At 46.2% G+C, this 22,999-nt stretch overlaps 1 protein-coding gene across 1 annotated transcript in view; it reads left to right on the forward strand.

Moving 5' to 3' along the window:
- The window catches only part of LOC130115276 (NACHT and WD repeat domain-containing protein 2-like), a 41,225-nt gene extending 18,416 nt beyond the window's left edge, over positions 1 to 22,809 (forward strand). The window contains exons 11-13 of the mRNA XM_056282888.1: positions 19,830 to 20,005; positions 22,436 to 22,589; positions 22,747 to 22,809. Coding sequence (XP_056138863.1) covers positions 19,830 to 20,005; positions 22,436 to 22,589; positions 22,747 to 22,809 — 393 coding nt within the window. The remainder of the gene's footprint in view (positions 1 to 19,829; positions 20,006 to 22,435; positions 22,590 to 22,746) is intronic.
- Positions 22,810 to 22,999: the final 190 nt, after the last annotated feature.

Here is a 22,999-nt window from a genome sequence, read left to right on the forward strand (position 1 = left end):
CTGTTTGACTTCCCATTCAAACCAGCCTTCCTCCCTATCAAGGATGTGCACATCCTCATCCTTGAACGAGTGGCCACTGGCCTGTAGATGGTGTAGACTGCGGAGTCCTGCGCTGACATGTTAGCTCTCCTGTGTTGTGCCATCCTCTCGGCCAACGCCTGAAAGTCAAACCTTAAGTACTTAAGTAAACAGACCCTGGCCAAGAGGATGGCACAACCCAGAAGAGCAAAGCCTGTAACAAATGTGATGATTTTATTGGCACAATACATCTTTCATAAAATGTAAATTATTTTTAAACTAAATCCCCATTTACTGCTTTTAAACCTAGATAGGTACAGGCCTATCGCGCTAGCCAGCATGCTGCCAAATGTCCTGGAAAAGTACTGCTGGATAGAGCGCATGAGTTTATCCCCTCCACGGATAACCAGTTTGGTTTTAAAGCTAAAAATGGCCACTGACTTATGTATATGTATGCCTTAAAGGAAATTATTAACAAATACAGAGGCCAAAACTCATCGGTTCTTATGTGTTTTATTGATGCTTCTAAAGCTTTTGATTGTGTTAATCATAGCAAGTTGATTGTTATACTGAGTCAAAGAGGGGTGCCTAAATACTGTGAGAATCCTGGCTTATTGGTATGCCCACCAGACTATGCAAGTGAAATGGGGTAATAGCGTTTCAGACCCATTTGGGGTTAGTAATGGTGTCAGACAAGGGGGGATTCTGTCTCCATTTCCCTGCAATCTATATATTGATGATTTGTCCAAGCTGTTGAAAGCCTGTAACACTGGGTGCATGATGGGTAACACCTTGGTGAACCATATTATGTATGCAGATGACCTTGTCATTCTTGGTCCCTGTAGCGCTGGTCTCCAGCAGCTCTTTGATATACGTTGTGTGTATGGTGTGCAGCATGATATCAAATACAATGCTAGTAAGAGTGTTGTCATGATCTGCAGAACCAAAGAGGTCAATCATCTAAAATTTCCTGATTTTAAATGGTCTGATAATAATCTTGGGGTACGTAATAAGGTGAAACATCTTGGACATTAAATTACTGAACAAATGACAGACGATGATGATATTTATAGGCAATGCCGCATGATGTATGCACAAGCAAACACTCTCACGCAAGTTTGGTATGTGTTCAGTTAGTGTGAAGATGTCTGTTCAGAGCATATTGTACACCACTCTATACTGCCCCCTGTGGTCAAACTACAAAAAGCAAGCTTACAGAGGCTTCGAGTAGCTTATAATGATGCCATGAGAATACTGCTAAAAAGACCTAGATGGTGTAGTGCAAGTGAAATGTTTGTGGCTGCAGGAGTCAGCACCTCTCAGGCTCTTCTAAGAAATCTGATGTATAAATGTATTTGCCGGCTCAATGACTCTGATAATGTAATCATCAAGTGGTTAACGAATATGAGATTCAGTGCCACACGCTACCAGTCCCTGCAGTGGGACCACTGGTATAGCTGCCTTCTTATAAGACACTGATTTGTTCCTTTTATTTACTGTATGTATTGTCTAGGGTTTATCTTTTACCTATGGTTCTTATATTTTATGGACAAGACTGCTTCTGTCATTGCCTTATATGCACGTCTCATACATATGAGGGAACGAAATCACGTTTCACATGGACCCCAGTGCCACATAAAAACAAATAGCACACAATAAATATTAAAAACAAAAAGTGCATTAAAAACAACTGCTGACTCTCTCCACGTCCATACCATTGGTGGTCAGAGGGCGGTGGTCTTTTTAAAGTAAATAATGAACCTCCTTAGTTTTATCTTCTTTTTTTTCATGGCGTCATTTTTTTAAAAATTTTTTAACCATGTCTTTGTCTGTTATGGACCCTGAGTCTGCAATGACGTTTTTGAGTTGAGTTTTAAAACTGATGTTGAGAATTTCCCACCTTCGTTGATCATACATTACTCGCCTTCATAATACAAGAAAGTGCTACTGTGGTGTCTCCAGATCCCCACCAAAATACATCTCTGTTGAATGATGAATTTAACGAAGGTTGTCTTTAATCCTGTGTCATTTTTTAAAGTGTCACATTCTACACAAAGACAATGTTGGGAAAAGAAAAGAAAAAAAAAACAGAAAAGAGATATTGTGGAGAATAAGTATAAAACAGACCGGTAGATGGCAGCAGTTACACCAGCGGGCGTCGAGGCTGCCCACAATTGAACAGAAAAGGAATTAGCGGCTCCGGGAGGAATAGCCTTGCCTTGCCTTGCCTTTTTTCTTCTTTTTTAAGAATACAAACGACACAGGAATGTTGTACATATGTATCATCAGACCAATCAACTATAAACAACCTTACACCTTCACATTCCATGGTCATACCAAATGCAAATAAAGAAAACAAATGAACAATAACAATGATGATAATGTTGAACAAAAATAAAGCACTTTTGTCAGGGGGGAAATCCATCTATCCATCCATCCATCCGCTTATCCTGCTCTCAGGGTCCCGGTGGGGATGCTGGAGCCTATCCCAGCAGTCACTGGGAGGCAGTCGCCATGTTATAATGTAAGCTAGCGTTATATGTTCTGACTGCTTTTCTGTTTGTGCTTCTGGAAATGGTAGATATATATTTTTCAATTTCTATAATTAACGCAGGAAAGAATGATTTATTATTTAAAATTGTACTTTTATGGTTTTGAAATTTTGCAAAACAAAAACAAAAAACAAAAGATTTATTAAGTAAAACTCACTGTTGCTTTCACTATTTCTGTCATGGAAACTAAACAATACATATTCCCATTTAAGGGAAAATTACAGACTTAAGACATATAAAAGCAGTTAGTTCCTTCCAAAGTTTTCTGGGAAAGGTGCAGTCCCAAAATAAATGTGTGATTGTCTCAATTTGAGTTTTGCACAACGAACAAGTGGGGTTCGTTGTTTTTACAAATCTTCTCAGGTACTGACTCGTTGGGTAAAACCTGTGTAATAATTTAAAGGAAAAATCTTTTATTTTCTTATTAACTTATTTATCATGTTAACTGTGGACACCTTCTGTCTTGGGAACCCTGACCCATTTGCTTACTCCCTTACACTCTATATTGACAGTGTCTTGTGCAAAGACCTGAACAAGATCTCTGCTTTTGTCTCTGCTTTTTATGAAAAACCGTATCATTCCAACTTCAATGCTTAAGGCTAGTGAGGAGTTTCTTAAACAAATTCAAAATAGGATTCCTAGAATAGACGATAACTTTAAATCAATATGTGAGGCTGACCTATTATTGATGAAATCAAGATTGCACTATTCTCAATGAAGAAAGGCAAATCCCCAAAAATTGATGGTCTGTGTGCTGAATTCTACACTCATTTTTGGGAAATCATTAGTGGACCACTACTCGACATGTATAAGGAATGTATCAGCCAGGGGAAGATGGTCCCTACAATGAGACAAGGCATAATGACCCTCATACCCAAGCCCGAGAAAGAGCCTCTATCGATAGAAAATTGGGGCCCAATTACCTTTTTATTTATACAGTACAAGATTTTGGCCTTGGTCTATTAGCATAGACCAAGGCCAAGCATAGACTCTATGCTAATAGATTAAGAAAAGGATTGGGTCAAATAATAGCAGAAACTCAAACTGGCTTTACGAAAAACCAACATATAAGCAGGAATATTAGATAAGTGTTTGACCTGTTGGATTATGCAGATGAAGTAAACTCAGAGGCGCTCATTTTGTTTAGACTTTTACAAGGCATTTGACACAATTGAACATGCAACTATTTGGCTTTGGGGATAATCTTGTGCGTATAATTGATATGTTATATAGAAATATAAATAGCTCTTTATTATTTAATTTTGATACTTCTAAAAGATTTCCAATCAACAGAGGGGTACGTTAAGGTTGCCCAAGTTCCACTATTTATTTTGGTTACAGAACTATTATCTTTGAATATCACCAGTGACAGAAGTTTACAAGGAATCTCTATTTTTGATGAAGAAATTACGATTTCTCAGTTGGCAGATGACACAACCTTATTTCTAAAAGACAAAAGTCAATAACCCATTATTAACTTAATCGATCAATTCTCAAATGCCTCAGGTTTAAAGCTAAATTTACCAAAGTGTGAAATTTTGTCCATTCACGAATGTTCTGATTCTGTACCTATGAAACCTATGGCTTCAGATGGATCTCTCTATTATTAGGAGGGTGCTCCTCTCAAAGGCAGAAGGTCTGCCCCGCTTGGTCTACCCATCTTTGTTGCTATTTAGTCAAGACTCTACAGTTAAACAAATAAATAAGTCCTTCTTAGATTTTGTATGGAAAAAAACAATTCGAATAGACTTGAAAAAATCTGTACTTTCCAATTCTAGAGAGGTGGGTGGTCTTGAATTTGTGAACTTTAATGACACTGTAAATACCTTTAAAATAAACTGGCTGAAAATATGTCTTTCAAATCCCATATCAACTTGGTATTTCATCCCAAACACATTTTTTTATAAAATTTGGGGCCTTTCATTCCTTCTAAAATGCAATTATCTACCAAATAGGTTACCTGCTCGTTTATCTAAATTCCATCAGCAAGCCCTTTTAGCATGGAAACTGGCATTCGTCCACAATTTTTCACCTCATAAATCACTTCTTTGGCACAACAGTGATATTATGAATAAATCATTGTTTTTTTCCAAAATGGCATCACAGACATATTCAATCACATTCTAAACCTCTTTGATGATTTTGGTAATGTTTTGTCCCATGAACAGTTTATGGTGGTTCGTGACTTTCCAGGTCCATGTAGAGAGTTTAATTCCATAATACATGCACTTCCTCTTGGATTGACTCAATTACTTAAAAGTCATCTATGCGGCGGGGGGACTAAAACTTGCTAACGTTAGATGGAATTGAACTCACTGACAAAAAATGTATCAATAAACAGAAGAATTTTCGAAAGAAGGAATAAAGTGATACCTAGAGGAACGTTCTACTGGAATTCTTGTGTTGAGGACATTTACTGGAGGAGGGCTTGGTTGTTACCATATAAATACTGTATTTCAAATAAGGTATAAGAGATTCATTTCAAGCTTCTGCACAGCATACACCCAGCTAATACTCTTATAGCAAAGTTCACATGTCTTGATGGCTGCTGCACTTTCTGTGGAAACGATGGGGAGACTCCTGTTCATTTCTTTTTCAGTTGTTCAGTAACAAATACGTTTTGGAAAGATCTGGGATCTCACATCTTCTTAAATACAAACATCACACATTCCTTTACCCTGAAAGACATAGTTTGTTATTGTAACCGGTTATGTTCTTGCCCGGTGCGAGATTCGATACGGTGTGTACTGCACCACAAGGCGACGTCACTAACCGCTCGGCTAAAGGGTCAGAACCATACTACCCAGAGGTCATACTACCCAGAGGTCACCTGAGAAGGAAAAAAGCATATGTACTGAAATTCGCCTCCATTCTGTGTGATATCCTGCAGAAACTCATAAGAGATGTATGCAAAGATTGTCTGACTTTATCCCAAATTAACGGGGTTTTGACCCAGAATGAGGGAGTAAATGCTGCCATCTGCTGGTTGAAAATGTGAACTTCAAGTGAGGGGACAAGCGCACAAATGCGCCACTGGTCAAATAACCTGTAAGGATGTTAGACATGGTCGTTATTCTATTTCGCCAAGTTGGAGGTCATTTTATTTGGTTGCAGCTCCCTTAACTACTCCAACATCACGGACAGGGTCATCGATCAGCCCATCTCCTTAAAAGAATTCTTTCTTCCATGGTGAACCTCGCCATATTTCGGCAGCTGACACTGTGGCCGGGCAGAATGCCAGCCAGTCATGCCCTGAGTTGTCTGGGGGACTGGGGGCGAGCTGGAGGGAGAGAGAGAGAGAGAGTGTGTGTGTGTGTGTGTGGGGGGGGTATAATTGTGTTTCCATGAGTGTGTTTGTTTGTCTGCTATATACAGAAAGGGGGAGGAGAGAAACGGACATACAGAGAACAAAAGAGGTTGTTTCCCCTTCAAATACAAGGACAGACTGAGACAGTTTGACAGCCAAACACTTTTTGTTTAACCTCCTGTCACCTGGTAATTAGTGATGTTTGAAACAGCCACTGTTATCAGCGCCTTCTCCAGGGCCAGACCAAAACTAGCGCTGCACGATTCATCTAATGTCAGCCTGCGCAGTTATAGAACCGCAGAAGGCTGCGGTTCAATCAAATAACACAATGTCCGTGTGTGAACGTCTGTTTGTGTGCAGTCTGCATAACCACGCCCATAATTAATTAAGAGACGACCGATCGGTCTCTGTTGAGGCAGCGAAGCGCGTGCAGTCTACGGTCACGTGACTATCCAGCGTGCTGCGTGCAGACCAGAAAGAATGGAAAAATGGATACCGATCACGACGAGCAGGTTGACGCGGATGAACCGCTGGCAAAACAAAACGCGACCTCTGATATATGGCGATGTTTTGGATTCCAGCTCAGCGACGCTGAGCAGAACGAGGTTTTGTGTAAAATATGCAAAATGAAAGTCGCTACATGTCGCGGCAACACGCCGAATTTGTATTCGTTTGTTTTGTCTTGGTTATAGGTGTAAACTACTAATAACACCTGTTAGTCCCTAGCTAACGGGTCTGACCCTTTAGCCGAGCGGTTAGTGATGTCGCCTTGTGGTGCAGTACACCTGGTATCGAATCCCGCACCGGGCAAGAAAATAACCGGTTACATAGGGATACATAATTCCCCTTATTGAGCTAGTAGGAACGTTTGATTACAGCTGCTGTTTTCTCGGTTCGTGTTTACAGTGATACACTTCCGCTGCGCGGGTTTTTGTTATGGTGACGGACTAAATAGTGCACGTTGTGTAGACGAAAGAGAAAGTTGTCACGACTCCTGATTGAGCTCCTCTACAGTTTATTATATCGCAAATCGCGATATTGTCCACAATAATCACAACATGACTTCTTTTTTTTTTCACCAAATCGTGCAGCACTGAAAAGGTGCCCACTGGTGTTCAGTTGGTAACGTTGCTTTATTCTTTTGCATTTGGCTGCCATCACTATGTATTGTAGCGGGCAGTCCGGGGGACCGTCGCCACAGCCGGGACGCGAACCCGTATTTTCTTCTCCGCAAGCGACAACGTTAACCAGTCGACTAAAGGGTCCGACCCGTTGGGGGGCCAACGTCTCTACTTATCCATGCACGTTACAGTATCATTGCTCCCCCGTGGAGGCCTACTCTGAAAAACCCCCAGCATAATATGCAAGTACAAAAGCTTTCATTATATCCATGAATCTGCAACTGCACTGTCTTTCAAGTCGAAATCTGAAACTTTTCTCCCTTTTTAAGTTAGTTTACTTAACACCAAATGGCATCTCCACTATGGTTGGAGACAGCTCTCTAGTCTCTGTATAGCGCAGGCGAATTATGTTTGACCAGGTAGAAGGAACACCCGGTAAGCAGCAAACACGTACGTGTTGGAAAATAGGTTGAAACACGATGCCAATGTGGCGATGCTGTAGAAAGTGTTCCCATAGCCAGTAATGAGAGACGACATCAATGAATCACACAACGCAGATGGAAACGTGCGGCAGCAGCCATTTAGTTGAAACAGGAAGAACAACCGAGACTGCAACGCAGGCAGACCGGAACGGAGGCTTGCAACCACAACCAATACTGGCGTCACCCCTTTCTTCCCAAAAGAAAGACCCCCCCACCCCCTACACACAGTACAACAATAACACCACAGAACACCAGGCAACATCACAGCTCAGGCTATATAACTAGACCTGTAAGGTAAGACAAAACATTATCACCAGTACACACAAACAACTGGCCTAAAGTTCAAAGTCCTCTAAATGCCGCGGCAAGCGCCAGCGACGCTCCGAGCATTGAGGTGCAGCATCAGGTGCAAGAGCAGGCACACACTCGCCAGGGGAGCTCCCCCCAGGCTCGACCTCGACGGGAGGCACAGTCTCATCCCCCAGCCTCATATGGTTATCACAAGGCAGGCAAGGTGCAGGTGGGGGCTCGGCAATGGCTGGCGGTATGTCAGGGCAAGGCAGGCAAGGTGCAGGTGGGGGCTCGGCAATGGCTGGCGGTATGTCAGGGCAGTGCGGGGCAGGGTTGTCCAAGTCCTCATCAGACGCGAAATCGTCCGCGTGGGGTTCAGAGGCTGTAGAGGGACCTTCCACTTTGTAGCAGTCACCCAGCCTGACCCTGTAGGAGGTACGACGGAGTTGAGACCCCGTGAACTTCTGGATATTGCACCATGCCCCATCCACGCTAGTGACGAGGTACCTGTCACGGGCCTTTGACTTATTCCGGTCACCATACCAGTACACCAGTTCACCAGGTCGAATGGCGGGAGGCACGGCCCCATGACCAGAGGGCACCTTTGACTTCATGCTGTACGGATGGTTGGTGACACGCTCCGAGTGTTGTTTCAAGATGAGGTCCTGGTCGACCACAGGCAACTGCCTATGGGAGAACTGGTCACGCTGAAGCAGCATTTCACAGGGAGACAATCCACGCGACCTAACATGACTGTTCAGGTTGGCCGTAGCGACAGAGAGTAACAGGGGAGTAACAGCCCTACAGTTAGGCTCGAGGCGAAGAATCTGCCCCTGAATCTCTTCTCCGCCACTGGGTTCTTATTGACATTCTTGGCGTTGCCCACCTCAACAACTAGTCTGTGCATAGCGAGGGCCCCATCCCCTGCCAATGCAGCAAAACCAGGGGCAGGGTCAGTCCTGATCACAGCAAAGGGGCCGTCGAGAGGGCACAGACCCACACATAAGCGGGTTAAAGCGTCCCTGAGGGTGTCTCTGCGCTCGTCGTGGATGAGACTCCATCTGAGGTCAGAGCACTCTGCCTGTATGGCAAGCCAGGCCGACCTGTTGGTGAAGGGAAGAGGTAGGACAGGTCCCATGTTCACCCTGGCCTGGAACGGACCCACAGCGCCGTTATGTCCTTCAAAGTGGGGATCAAACACTGCATCAAACTCTCTATGCAGGGCACGGAACTCATCTCTGATGTCAGCAGGCATGAGGTTATCTGGATCCAGAGCGACAAGGTCAGAGGACAAGCCTGACATGGTCGTCGGGGCCGGTTTGGGGGGATCAGCTGGCATGGCGGCGTCGCTGAGTGGCGGGACATATGTGGCGCGGACACGGCATAGGTGGTGGCTTTTCTGGACCAGCCGCGGCTCTCCAGTGAGATGTGGGACACGGATCTTCCCGGACACACCCCGTAGCAAAGTTGGGGCAGGCCACTGCTGTGTGTCAGACTGGTCACATGAGACATCGACGTGTGGTTCAACAGCCAGCTCACTGTCCACATTGCACAGCTCAGGAGGCAGCTCGAGCTCGATGTACTCCCCTGGCCACACAGTAGATTTATCCGGAGTGCGGAGCACGTGCGTGTGCCGTACAGCATGCCTGTCCATCGGTGTTTGGAGGGTGCCGTAGCGGTATATATCCTCGCCCAAGCAGATTTGGTGTTTGGCTGGTCTGATGGAGACGTCGTTCTTTTCCATAAAGGGAATTCCAGCCAGGATGTCAGATTCGAGATTCTCAACGACGAGGCCCTCAAAATAGAGGTCATGGCCATCTCTCCGGAAGTGTGTCCTTGTCTCTCCCAATACTTTCAAAAGGGACGAGCCATCTGCTTGGAATGCGGACTGCGTACTTCCTGTGACGGTGACGCCCAGCATGGTTGTGCATGAGGCCCTCATCATGTTACCTATTGCCCCACTATCAACGGTGAGACGCACAGGGCAGTGTCCATGGAAGGCATCGAGGTAAGGGGACTGTTTGAGAAGTACATGTTTCACACCACTAGATGGCGCTGACTCCCCACTAACGCACTCCTCTACGTCATCGTCAGTCTCGACCTGCTCTCCCAAAACCCGGCGCGACTTTGCCATGTACATTTTATCTTGGGGGGGCAGAAAGGAACATTTGCTGAGGAAGTGATTATCAGGCCTGCCGGCACATTTACAAAGGTGACATGGCCTCCTTGTCCGGACAGGGATGGATTGCTTTGACTTGGGGAGTTCAGACACAGCCCATGGGCACTGAAAGCCATAATGTAGACGAATAGCTTGCCATATGCTGTCAATAGATGTGGAGTTCCTGACTATGCTGTGATGAGAGATTACAGGACAATAATTGGCTATCTGTCCCAACATTAGCTCTAACATGGCTACCTTCTGTTCTTTATTGCGACGTCGGGGCGCGGGAATATCTTCACCGTCATCTGTGAATCTCCGGACAGGGGACGTTTTAGACTTCTTCTCCCACTCCACGCCATCGAGCAGGAAGGGGGCAAACCCGGCGTCGAGCAACAAGATATAAAGCAGGTTGTGATGCCAGTTCTCAAAAGAGTTCACCGTCTCGGTCTTTGTTAAACACCACTGCTTCGGTGCTCTGTGTGTCGCCATGCTGCCCACTTAGCTGGCACAACTGTGTCTGAGCTAGCCCAGCTGCGTCTGGTGGTAGACGTAACTACCCCGTGATTCCCCTGGAAGGGCTACCGCGATTAATTCGGTAAATATCAGTCCTCGGGACGCAAGTCTGGTAAGCGCTGCCACCACGCCAGTAATGAGAGACGACATCAATGAATCACACAACGCAGATGGAAACGTGCGGCAGCGGCCATTTAGTTGAAACAGGAAGAACAACCGAGACTGCAACGCAGGCAGACCGGAACGGAGGCCTGGTAACTATAGCAACCACAACCAATACTGGCGCATATAGTTTGATAAAGTTTGTAATGCATTAGACTGCCTGTGTTGGCTTTGGTCCCAAGATGTCATTTTTACAAAGGTAGGAATTGTTTCCTCCTGAGCTGATGGCACACAAGCGACAATGGTAGTTAAACCTTGGTTTGTAGTCTGGGTAAATCACTTGAAACAGACTATTTCTCCCTGCCTACTGCATCAGATCATATCACAGAGCTGCTCTCTTATATTGCTGATCGCCTGTCCAACACAATCACCACATCACAATTCAGGTGCCTAAAATAACAACTTATCGATGAAGAACTGTCGCAGAATTTAGCTTCATATATGTCAGCAATAGACGGTATTAGATAGAAAATTTGTTTGCATGCAAATCATCAGGATTGTAGCTTTAAAATGTTGCAGTATTATGACTTTGCGTTGCCTTACCGCTGCTTTTGGCAGCCTTCGTGTGTGCTAAGCATTTTTTATTTAAATCTACAGGAATCAGGAATCAGGAACACTTCGTCATTTCAAATTAAAGGAAATATCGTTTCCCCCAGCCCAGAGCAGTGCAACACAAAGACAAAATCACATACCCCAAAACTACAAGAACTACAACAACACACATACTAACACATATATCTAAACTAACGTATCCAAACTGAACTGAACGAACGCCAGCCAGGATGATTGTCGGACCTGCCGGTCTGCATGGGCTAGCAGTTAGCTTAGCCTGCCCCGCTTCTGCGTCCTGTCAGACCGCCCTCGGTGCTTCCTCCTCGGGTGCGGCTCCAGGCAGGGGCCGTGGTCCCTGGGACCACCGGATGCAGCAGACCAGGCTCCCCAGCCGATCCAACATCAGCTCTCCCAGCCCTCAACACACCTCCCCGCACTCCACACGACGACACCAAAAACACCACAGTCAATGCCAGGTGAGGCCGCCGCCATACCGCCACCGCAATCGCCGGTCCGCGGACCGGATGACCCAGCAGCCAGCTCAGCTTGCCCTGCTTCCACTTCCTGTCAGACCACCCTCGGTTACCTCCTCGGGTGCAGCTCCAGGCTGGACCGTGGTACCTGGGCCCACAAGACACAGCAGACCAAGCTCTCCCAGCCATCAAATGAAGACAAAACTTAACCGCAGACGTGGACAAGGACACTGCATGGACGGTACTGGGTGAGACCGCTGCAAACGTGAATTCCCGCGCCATCTTCCCACACCGGAAGCGGAAAGTACATAATAAATGGTGCGGCGTTGTCATGCCTGTTCTAGTGGAGATCTTTGCACTTTCTTCATATTTGCAGTTAACACATTTCTTTACTCTAATCTATATTCACATTGTTGGACATAACGTGCTTTGAGCGTTGATATGTTGGCTGTGTTCTACTTTATGGAGTTCTATTGCTCCATTTCTATTCACACCCTACTTTTACAACTGAGACATGTCCTGTTATCTGATGCTATAAGAATCAAGGTTTCCCACGAGAATCATAGACCAACATGCTGACTGACAGACAGGCAGACAGGCAGACAGACAGACAGACAGACAGACAGACAGGCAGACACTATAGAAAGGAAGGCTTACATGTATATATTTTTCTGAAGGAGTCGGTGGCCGTATCTTTAAGTGATGAGGAAGCTCCAGTTTGCCTGACACTTCCTTAAATTTGGCACCCTCCTCCTGGATCTGTAATACATACAAGTGAATGTGTGTGCGTGCGTGTGCGCTCATCGGATGGAGAATATGTGTGCATGTCATGTGATTGTACCTCCCGATAGAAGTCTATCAGAAAGCCCCACTTGTTGAGCAAGGCTTTTGCTGACTCTCTCTCCTTCTTCACACGCTCCTTCCTATAAACACACACACACACAATCCATTTCTGATGAACTTTGGAAAAGGGGCATAACTTTTTTCCCCCTTTTTTCTCCCGAATTGTACCTGGTCAATTACCCCACTCGTTCGAGACGACCCTGCTCCACCCCCTCTGCCAATCCAGGGAGGGCTGCAGACTACCACATGCCTCCTCCCATACATGTGGAGTCGCCGGTCGCTTCTTTTCACCTGGAGTTTCACCCAGGGGGACGTAGCGCGTGGGAGGATCACACTATCCCCCCCCCATCCCCCTCCCGAACCGGCGCCCCCACCGACCAGAGGAGGTGCTAGTGCAGCGACCAGGACACATACCCACATCCGGCTTCCCCCCGCAGACACGGCCAATTGTGTCTGTATAGGGGCGCCCGACCAAGCCGGAGGTAACACGGGGATTCGAACCGGCGATTCCCGTGTTGGTAGGTAACGGAATAGACCGCCACACCACCCGCACGTCCTGAAAGGGGTATAACTTTATCTGAAACAGAGTATGTTAAAAAAGGTTCACAACTGTCTGTTATGAGGACCATATACCACCGTGTTGAAAGAGGCGGTTCCTCATAACCACTCACAAGGTCTGCTGTTTCTGCACAGTGGCACTGAAAACACACACACACACACACACACACACACACACACACACACACACACACACACACACACACACACACACACACACACACACACACACACACACACACACATACAGAGTACGATGGAAAAACAAAACAAAGAGGAATATAAATGATCTCCTTTCATTGGTTGTGTAAACTAGTAATAAAACACGTTAGCCCCTAGCTAACGGGTCTGACCCTTTAGCCGAGCGGTTAGTGACGTCGCCTTGTGGTGCAATACACCCCGTATCGAATCCCGCACCGGGCAAGAAAATAACCGGTTACAGTTGAATCAAGCCAAAAACAAACATTCCACAGAAAATAACAAAAGGAATCCAGAAGGAAAAACAAACAAACTGCGTGGTAGGTAACGGCAGAACAGCATAAAATGGCGGGGCAAATATTTAGATAAACCAACAATGGAAACCGTCCTCGTGCAGGAGATGAACAAACGAAATATTCCCCGTACGCCTCGCGGAACTCTGAAAAGTGTCAATATAACAAACACAAGGTAGAATAATGTCAGCCTGAACTGGTTTATGTGCTCAACAGTTGGCTATGTCGCCTTTGCGTCTTATTCTGTTTGCTGTTTTACTTTCCGTGTTTCTAACCGGTGATGAATTAAAAGGATCGTGTCCTCTCCGTGTTTACATGAGCAGGTCGGTTCAGGTCAGAGATGCGAGGACGACTCACGTGTGATGCGCACGACCTCTCAACAGCGCGGCTGTTGTCTATAAAAGGAGCTAACGCGTGTTTAATTGCGCTCTTTGCTTTGAAACTGATACATTCTGTTCACGTTCACCGTTTCTCATTAAAAGATAATGAACTAAATTATAAACTGGAGCCACATTTAGTGTCAGGGACCGTTTACAAAGGGACAAGAGGGAACGTTGATTCCTGACAGCAAGAGCGTTCGAATGAAACCAAAGGGCACGGGAATAAAGAATAAATAGAAACAACACTGGCGGACCAGTGCAGCCAAAGGAGAAGCTCCTCTTTACCAGACTGCGTCTTGTTGCACCGCAGGGACGGGGTTACATGCCATGTCGCGCGCGCGCGCGCGCGCGCGTGACTCATTTCTCTTTCTGCCGCCGGATCCTGTTTCACCTGTGTGCAAGTCACACTGGCAGATCTATTTACCGTCGCCATGGAGACCTGGAGCATTCCCTGACCCCCCTCCCTCTCTCTCTCTCTCTGTCTCTCTCTCTCTCTCGCTCTCGCTCTCTCTCTCTCTCTCTCTGTCTCTGTCTCTCTCTCTCTCTCTCTCTCTCTCTCTCTCTCTCTCTCTCTCTCTCTCTCTCTCTCTCTCTCTCTCTCTCTCTCTCTGTCTCTGTCTCTGTCTCTCTCTCTCTCTCTCTCTCCGGTAAAAATGGGATGGGATCATCTGAAGGGTCAGTGTGAGTTGAAGCCAGGGGCGGATCTACAGGGTGGCAAGGGGTGGCAGCTGCCACCTCTGGGACACAGTCTTGCCACCCCTGTTGCCACCCCATTTATAAATCAGATAATATGTTTTTAAAGTATATTTTATGTACATGCATGGTGAAGGTGAATGAGACCCGCGCCAAACTAATCTCAAACAGAAGTCGCCGATTTAGAATTCCCCCCCCCTCACAGGCGCGGATCTACAGGGTGGCAAGGGGTGGCAGCTGCCACCTCTGGGACACAGTCTTGCCACCCCTTTGCCACCCCAGGAAAAAATCTCTAGATCCACTACTGGTTGAGGCATCTTTGGCTTGCTGGTGATAGCTGACTGATGATATGCTGCCAGTTTTTCTAGTATTTTGGAGAATTGTGACAATAATGAAATCGGTCTGTCGTCTGTAAATCGGTGTCTATCTCCGGTTTTATATAAGGGCAGGCGCGCGGGGAGATGTTTTAAGTAGGGGGGGCTGCCAACTAAAAAGAAAAGTATTCATCGCAACTCTCCTGCCCCATACAGCGCACCACCCCGAGACCGCTTTTATTCACACCGGCCAGAACGGACCGGAACTGACAACGTAACGAGTCCCCCCCCACCCCAACCCCCAGCCATCTTCCAAAGTGGCGACATCAGTCCCAGTCACGGTCCTACAGTCAGTAAACAGTCTCCTACTTAGCTTGAGTCGAACCCCCCCCCCCGGTCGCTACAGTATGACGTCATTGTTTTGTTTGTGAGGCTCGCGTGTAGAAGATTTGGAATGGAGTGTTTACTCACGTTATTATTAAAAATGTACATTCCACGCAGCCATAGCCCCCTGTTCAAAATAACGGTATGGTTTTTGTTTTGTTTGTTTTTGTTTGCATTTGTACGTTAGGAAAATTTGGGCATACTGTTGGGTCTAAGATGTAACAGTCACCTGCCACTACTTGGAGAGGGGAGAGGGACTGCACCCACCACTAGGGGGAGCTGCAGCCCCCCTTTTTTAATTGCAAAAATACATATACAGGAATCAACATAACAACAATGTACATACATTTCAAAAAGGTGCCAGAGTGCATAAAATTGAGCTTGTTTATAAAAAAAAAATTGGGGAGGAGGATCCCCCCGGACCCCCCTACAGAAGTCCGGGCTGAGCCCCAAATGTCCTCAAATCCTGGAAACGCCCCTGGAGGGGAATACGACGTGAAGCAACACGAGACATGTGAGTCTCAAAAGAAACGTTTGGCTGAAAAAGAGATGTGCCGATCTATGGCGTCATTCCTACTGACACCCAAAGATGACTGCCAGGCAGACAAGGTAACAGCAGCTGAAATAACTAGCTGAACTACCCCCCCCCCCCAACTCATACAGGTCAGCAGACTGTGGTAGTGAGCTAGCCCTGCTCATTTTTCCAGACTCGGACACTGCAAAAAAAAAAAAGAAGTCATGTGGTCGTACAAAAGCAGCATCCATAGTTGCAGATGTGCTCTCACCTGCCTCTGTGGAGACTTGTTTGAGAGAATTAAAAACACCAATGGTTCAACTCCAAAGCGACAAACGCACACCACCCCACCCCCCACCACCCCCCCAGTGGCTTCAGATGCTTCTAATCATGGCACTACAAAACTTCTTCCACTGTGTGTTAGATACTGGACAACAGAGTTGGGTTTGAAAAGCAAGATCCTTGACTTTCATGAGGATAGCGATGCTAACATACACCGTCAGATTACGAACAAGTTAAAAGAAAATGACCTGCGACTGGACGCAAGTCTTTCACGTGCTAAAGGCCTAACCTGTAACCTGCATAGTCTATTGTGTGCTGCTGAACCAACCAGAGGGCAAAGCACAGAGATGCTTTACGAGCTAAAGGGCAGAATAGAAATGTTTATTCTTTAATTTAGATGGACATTATATCAACATTTTAGACTACCTCAGCATTGGTAACGTGTCCCACATGAACATACTCTTTCTCCCACATTTGGTTTGTTGGGATATTATTATTATTATTATGGCCCTGTGGTGGACTGGCGGCCTGTCCAGGGTGTCTCCCCGCCTGCTGCCCAATGACTGCTGGGATAGGCTCCAGCATCCCCGTGACCCCGATTGGGAGCGGCTTGGATAATGAATGGATGGATGGATGGGATGGATCTGGTCACCCTAGTTCAAGTTGTGTTTTAATAATGTCTGTTCATGTTGTGATTAATGTTGTCTGTTTGGGAGTTCGACTCGGACTGGGTAGACAACCATTTTACTGACTGACTGTAGGACCCCGACTCAGACTGGCGTTCTCAATAACGGCCTTGTTCCGGGAAGCCATTGTTCGGCAACAATGGGGTGGGGGGCAGAGTAAAGGAGCACTCTCGGGGTCGTGCGGTATATGGGACACGAGAGTTGCAAAGAAGAGACCTCTATCTCTCCCGTCTTCCACGCCGGCTCAACACAACATTAATGTGGCCCCATTTTGCTTCTCTCTTCTCCTTTCTGTGCTCACATTAGACTGTTTAACTGTGATATGAGACGTAGTGGAGGGCTGTGTCAGAGAGACTCGGTAGCTCCTCCTGAGAGCTCCGGCCTCCAAAAAAGACATATTCTTCACCTCCAAGGGAATCGGAGTTGGTTCTTCAAAAATCATCAGGTGGCCTTCCTGCTTTTCAGTTTGCATTAAGCACTGATGTAAGGTTTGATTCTGTGTCTTGAAAATCTAATCTTCACTCATGTGCTTCAAGGGTGCAGACTTAGTTAACACAATTGGAAGAGTGCTCTTGGCCCTCTCCAATGTCAGTAGATGAGGAGCAGCGAGATGCCATCCAGGAAAGCAGGCATATGTACATACAAATGTTGCCATCCACTTTTCTGAAGCATCCCAACATACAGAATAAAGAACAATGCAATGTCTCCTAATGTGTGTGTCTGTGGTCCACACGGTCTGGTGTCGTATCATCAGATACTAGAGATATAAAGAGATATGACGATGGAAATAGAAATATTTCTGTCTTCATGCCGGTGCTCTTGTGAAAGTACATCTTTATGAGTTGGCTGAAACCATCCAAAAGTGTGTATGTAAACACGTGTATGGGATGGGTATTTGTATGTTTTCACTACCAGAGACCTGGAAGCAGTGCGTCTTTAATGTCAGGGAAACTATCTGGTCTTCATAGGCCGGAGGCTGCTAACCCCCTCACCCTGCCCAGCATCCCCTCAGCTCAGCCAGCCGATGAAGCTGGAGGCAACAGTACGAGATGCGTGGGTCCAGCTGCACACCAAAACAGGACGCAGGAGGTGAAAGACATGTTTACACACTGCTAACGAATCAGACTTATCTTATGCTTATCTCTTAGTTTGTCTACATTATGCTCTGGTGACAACCCCGTTACCATGCCGGAGGGGTCAAAGTTTCAAATGGCCTGATCCAGAACAAACAAATGCTGCTAGAGGCAGAGATATCTGGCACACAAGAAATATATATATATATATATATATATATATATATATATATATATATATATATATATATATATATATATATACCTATACATTTTTGCTGATTGTCTGTGAATGTGTTCAATGTACATCTCTGCAGAGCCTCCCCAACCACAACAGTCCAAATCCTGTAAGACTTCACAGCCTGCTAAAAGAAATGGTGTTGGATTTTCTGGCAAACTGAAATCAAACACTCCCAGGGATGATGAAAAAAAGTAAGTACACACACACACACACACACACATGCTAGTAATTCAATTCAATTCAATTCAATTTACTGTCATTAAAAACAATGTGCAGGCAACACGTTAAAAACGAAATGAGGGGGAGTGTTGTCATGATCTGCAGAACCAAAGAGGTCAGTTATCTGAAATTTCCTGATATTAAATGGCCTGATAATAATCTTGGGGTATGTAATAAGGTGAAATGTCTTGGCCATTATATTACTGAACAAATTACAGACAATATTTACAGGCAATGCCGCATGATTTGTGCACAAGAAAACTCTCTCACGCAAGTTTGGTATGTGTTCAGTTAGTGTGAAGACGTCTCTGTTCAGAGCGTATTGTACACCACTCTATACTGCCCCCTGTGGTCAAACTACAACAAAGCAAGCTTACAGAGGCTTCGATTAGCTTATAATGATGCTATGAGAATAATATTGAAAAGACCTAGATGGTGTAGTGCAAGTGAAGTGCTTGTGGCTGCAGGAGTCAGCACCTCTCAGGCTCTTCTAAGAAATCTGATGTATAATTATTTGCCGGCTCAGTGACTCTGATAATGTAATCATCAAGAGTTTAACTAATATGAGATTCAGTGCCACACGCTACCAGTCCCTGCAGTGGGACCACTGGTATAGCTGCCTTCTTATAACACACTGATTTGTTCCTTTTACGTTATCTTATTGTGTTTACTCTGTGTATTGTCTAGGGGTTTATCTTTTACCTATGGTTCTTATTTTTAAAGGCTTCGTCCCCCCCCCACACACACACACCTTGTCTTTGTCTGTTATGGACCCTGAGTCTGCAACAAAGTTTTGAATTGAATTGAATTAAATTGAAAGCGCTGCACCTGCCACCTAGTGGTCAGAGATGTAAACTACACAAGGAGGTGGCGCCGCGGCCACATCCCTCTGTGTGTAACGGCAGGCCGTGATACATCACAATATACCACCGGTTGCCAAGTGTGGCAATATGAAAGACCATCTTTATTAACACGTTAATAAAGCATTCTTCTTATAAAGAAATAGACCCTCCTGGCTGCCCGCACGTAGTGCAAGGCGGTGGCAAGGCAGCGAGTACTAGCTTATTTTATTTATCCTTTTTAATCACGGATTGATTGATTTCATCATTTGCCTATTTATTTATATCAATTTGTATGTCCCCATTTATGTGCAACCCCCCCCCCACAAACACACGTGGAGTGATACTGAATTGTGTAAAGGAATTAGACGTCACCGCCGTTGTATACCACTATTATGCCATGGCTAACAGCCAATCAGATTGCTTGATTTTATAATAAGTATCAATTCATTGTTTTTGAGAATCTGTTGTGAAAGACAATATTATTCAAATGTATCAATGTTTCCTTACACCCATTGTGTTTTAAGGGCAGAATTACAAGCAAACTCTGCTCAGCTCAGTCTGGCTACGTCCCATTAACAGCGAGTACTTAGATTAAACTCTGGGGGGGATGGGGAGGTGGGGGAGTGTCAGGGCTGGGGGGGCGAGTCTTGTGGCATTTTTGATTTGCTTGTTTTTAGAATTCATTCATCTTGGCAGCTCGGCCCTTTACCCCCGACAGGGAGAAAAAGCAGCGTCTCGACAGGGACGAGCTGCAGGCCCAGGTAGCGTTTAAGAGTCAACAAAGTGCCCCAGAAAAAAGCAGAACCATCTTCTCCGAGAGCGCTGAGACCAGGTCCACCAGACCCAGGAGCAAGTCTGGAACAACCTCCACTGTCAACTCACGTGCTCTGTTACCTTACCCGGTGTTTAATTTGGTGTGTGCGTGTGTTTGTGTGTGTGTGTGTGTGTGTGTTTGTGTGTGTGTGTGTGTATACATGTTTAACTATCCTAATGGGGACCAAATGTCCTCCTTAGGATAGAAAAACCAGAAACCACCTACCTTGTGTGGCCATTTTAGAGGTCCTCACAAGGAAAAGAGTCTATTTTAGAGTTAGGACTTGGTTTTAGGGTTAGGGTTAGAATTAGGGTTAGCTTGAGGTTAAGGTAAGGGTTAGGGTTAGGGTAAGGGTTAGGGTTAGGCATGTAGTTTGCGTGGTTAAGGTTAGGGTTAAGGGCTAGGAAATGAATGTAGTCAATGAGGGGTCCTCATAAGGACAGTGAAACGAGTGTGTGTGTGTGTGTGTGTGTGTGTGTGTGTGTGTGTGTGTTAGGGTTGCTTTGCTAAAGTGCCAGCAGCTCCAGCAACAACAGGGGAGAGCTGAGCATCATGGGAGGAGGGCTGTGGACTTGCAGGCAAGACTACATGAATGCAGCATGGGTCGTGTGCTGTCCCCTGCACCGTGTTCTGCATCCTGAGCAACGCAGGGATCTGGAACAGCTTCCAGCCCTGAACTCTTTGACAAAGTGTTGGAATTTCCAAATGTAGAGCAAAGCTTTTCAGACCTCTTTCAACCGATGGTGGAGAGTAACTTGTGACGTTTTTTTTTTAATGTTTTATTATTGTATTGATTTTCAGGTTTGCTTTTTGTGCTCCAAGCATGGTGATGAGACGGTTTTGAGTTGTGTGTGCTGAGTGGAGTAGATTTTATTTTTCCTCTTTTGGACCAACTTCTCTATGCTTCAGGATGCTGATGGAGCTGAGGTGACCCCAGCTTCACTATGAGAAGGGGGAGGGGGACTAAACAAGACTGTGATGTGCTTTTCTATTGTTCAGGGAGAGAGAGGCGGGAGGGTGGTGTTGCCACACATCCAGGTAAAGGTCAGCCCGTCCAGGGCCACAGTGCAGGCCGCCTCTCACAGACACCTCTCTTAAGTTCGTCTCAAAACCCACGTGGTCGCCTATGCTAGACCGTCAACTTTTTCCTTTTTTTGCTGCTTCCTTTCACCATTCATTTGCAATCGTAAGTTGCCTTCTGTCCTTTCGGTGGAGGATGGCAAACGTGCACGTCTTCCAGGCAACCGGTCTTATAACGTAGGGATGGGCTGCACTGAGACACCAGCCAGCATCATCGAGAGGAAAGACGGAGCAAAATAAAGGTCATTTCTACTCCTCCATGCGACTGTATGTAGTTGCTATCAGCACCAGCGAACAGACAATTGTAAAGCGCTTTGCTTGGAGGCAGAGTTGCATGCATGCTGTAGAGCAGGGGAGCCCAGCTCCAGGCCTCGAGGGCCGTAATTAGCTCACCTCTCAGACCAATGGGGGGGGGGGGGGGATTGGTTAAATCAGGTGGCGTAGCACGTGACTGCAACAAATACCTGCAGACACCGCGGCCCTCGAGGCCTGGAGCCGGGCACCCCTGCTGTAGAGCATGTCTTAGCTAAAGGCAGGGGGGTCGAGGTCGGGTCTCGGACGTCACGGCTTAATGACTCGGACTTGACTCCAGCTCAGACAGTGCAGGCTCGTAACAATATTTCAGAACGGGTCAATTTCCAGATTTGAATTTCCTTTTTATCTTGGAAATTGATACCAAACGTTCCCTGAGGGGATCAATGAAGTGTCAATTAGAAAATTAAAACCTGAAATATTCCTTCCTTGCTGAAGGAGGGGGGAGGGGGGGGTCAATTTCACTGTGCAGTGAAGTGTTGACTTGTCTGTGATGGCAGATAGTTGCAGTCGTGGTGTTTAATGGACTTGCACAAGGCCAGTTAATGTAATGCGTTAAAGTAATGTGACGTTACTGCAGGGGCGCCGTCAGCCTAGCCGAGGCCCGGGACGAGATGATCTCGCAAGCCCCCCCCCCCCCCCCGTGCACTATAAATCATCTCATGTAGGCTACATATGAATCTGTTCTGACCTCTATGTCATATTTATTTTGGACAAAATATTCCAGCAGATTATTTTAAGGTTAGGGGTCAGTTTGATGCCCCCCCCCCGATCTGAGGCCCGGGGATAAATGTCCCCTTTGCCCCCCCCCCTGTCGGCGCCCCTGCATTACTGTGAACCTTTAGGTCTTCCAGGACCTGCTGATTGCTTCCACTCAAAAGAGAGAGGAAGGAGTGAACAACCGCCAAGAGCAGCAGAGGAGAGAGAGAGAGGGAGAGAGAGAGATGCTCGACCTCGACTGCAGGGAGGAAGCACAGAGGGAGGAAGTGAGGGTGCAGTAGGTGGGGTTTTCTCTCTCTCCTGCAGTTCAGGAGAGTTAGGAAATGTGCGTCCTCTTGTGTTCTGCTTGTTCGCCAGGGCCATAAAGGGCCACGCCGCTCACCCTGAGAAGCGGCAGAAGGAGACAGCGTCGTCGGAGGACACGAGGAGGTGCAGCATCAAACCCAGACGCCAACGAGGGGACGAGGAGAGGCGTTTTATCAAATGTGGCTGGGAAGAGGAGGGTTCCCATGCAACCTGGAAAACCTGGACACTTACGAGTCTAGTTTCCCAGTCAGGGAAAACACCTCCGAAACGACCAAACTCACCAGAAGTCTTGGAAATATTGAAGTCATGGAAGGTTATATAACGGTGTTGTGGATTTTGTAGCTGAGATCGTGTGTTTCTAGTCATATTTTGAGCTGCTGAAACTGCGCTTTAAAGTTCGAGGCCTTCGTTCACTGGCCAGCTGAAAGCTTACACGGTCCATGTAGAGGATGTTTGTTTTGGTTTATGCGCTGCGTTAATGTACCCCGAGTTCAGCTTCTCTCTTCCCCGACTCGGTCAGAAATACGAGTTTACAAGTGGAGACACTTTAGTAAGACTCGAGACCAAACGACCTTTGTTTGAGGAATTGTGTGTGTGTGGGTGTGTTCAGCCGGG

This window comes from Lampris incognitus, chromosome 7 (assembly GCF_029633865.1).
Source record: "Lampris incognitus isolate fLamInc1 chromosome 7, fLamInc1.hap2, whole genome shotgun sequence".
Classification (NCBI taxonomy): Eukaryota; Metazoa; Chordata; class Actinopteri; order Lampriformes; family Lampridae; genus Lampris; species Lampris incognitus.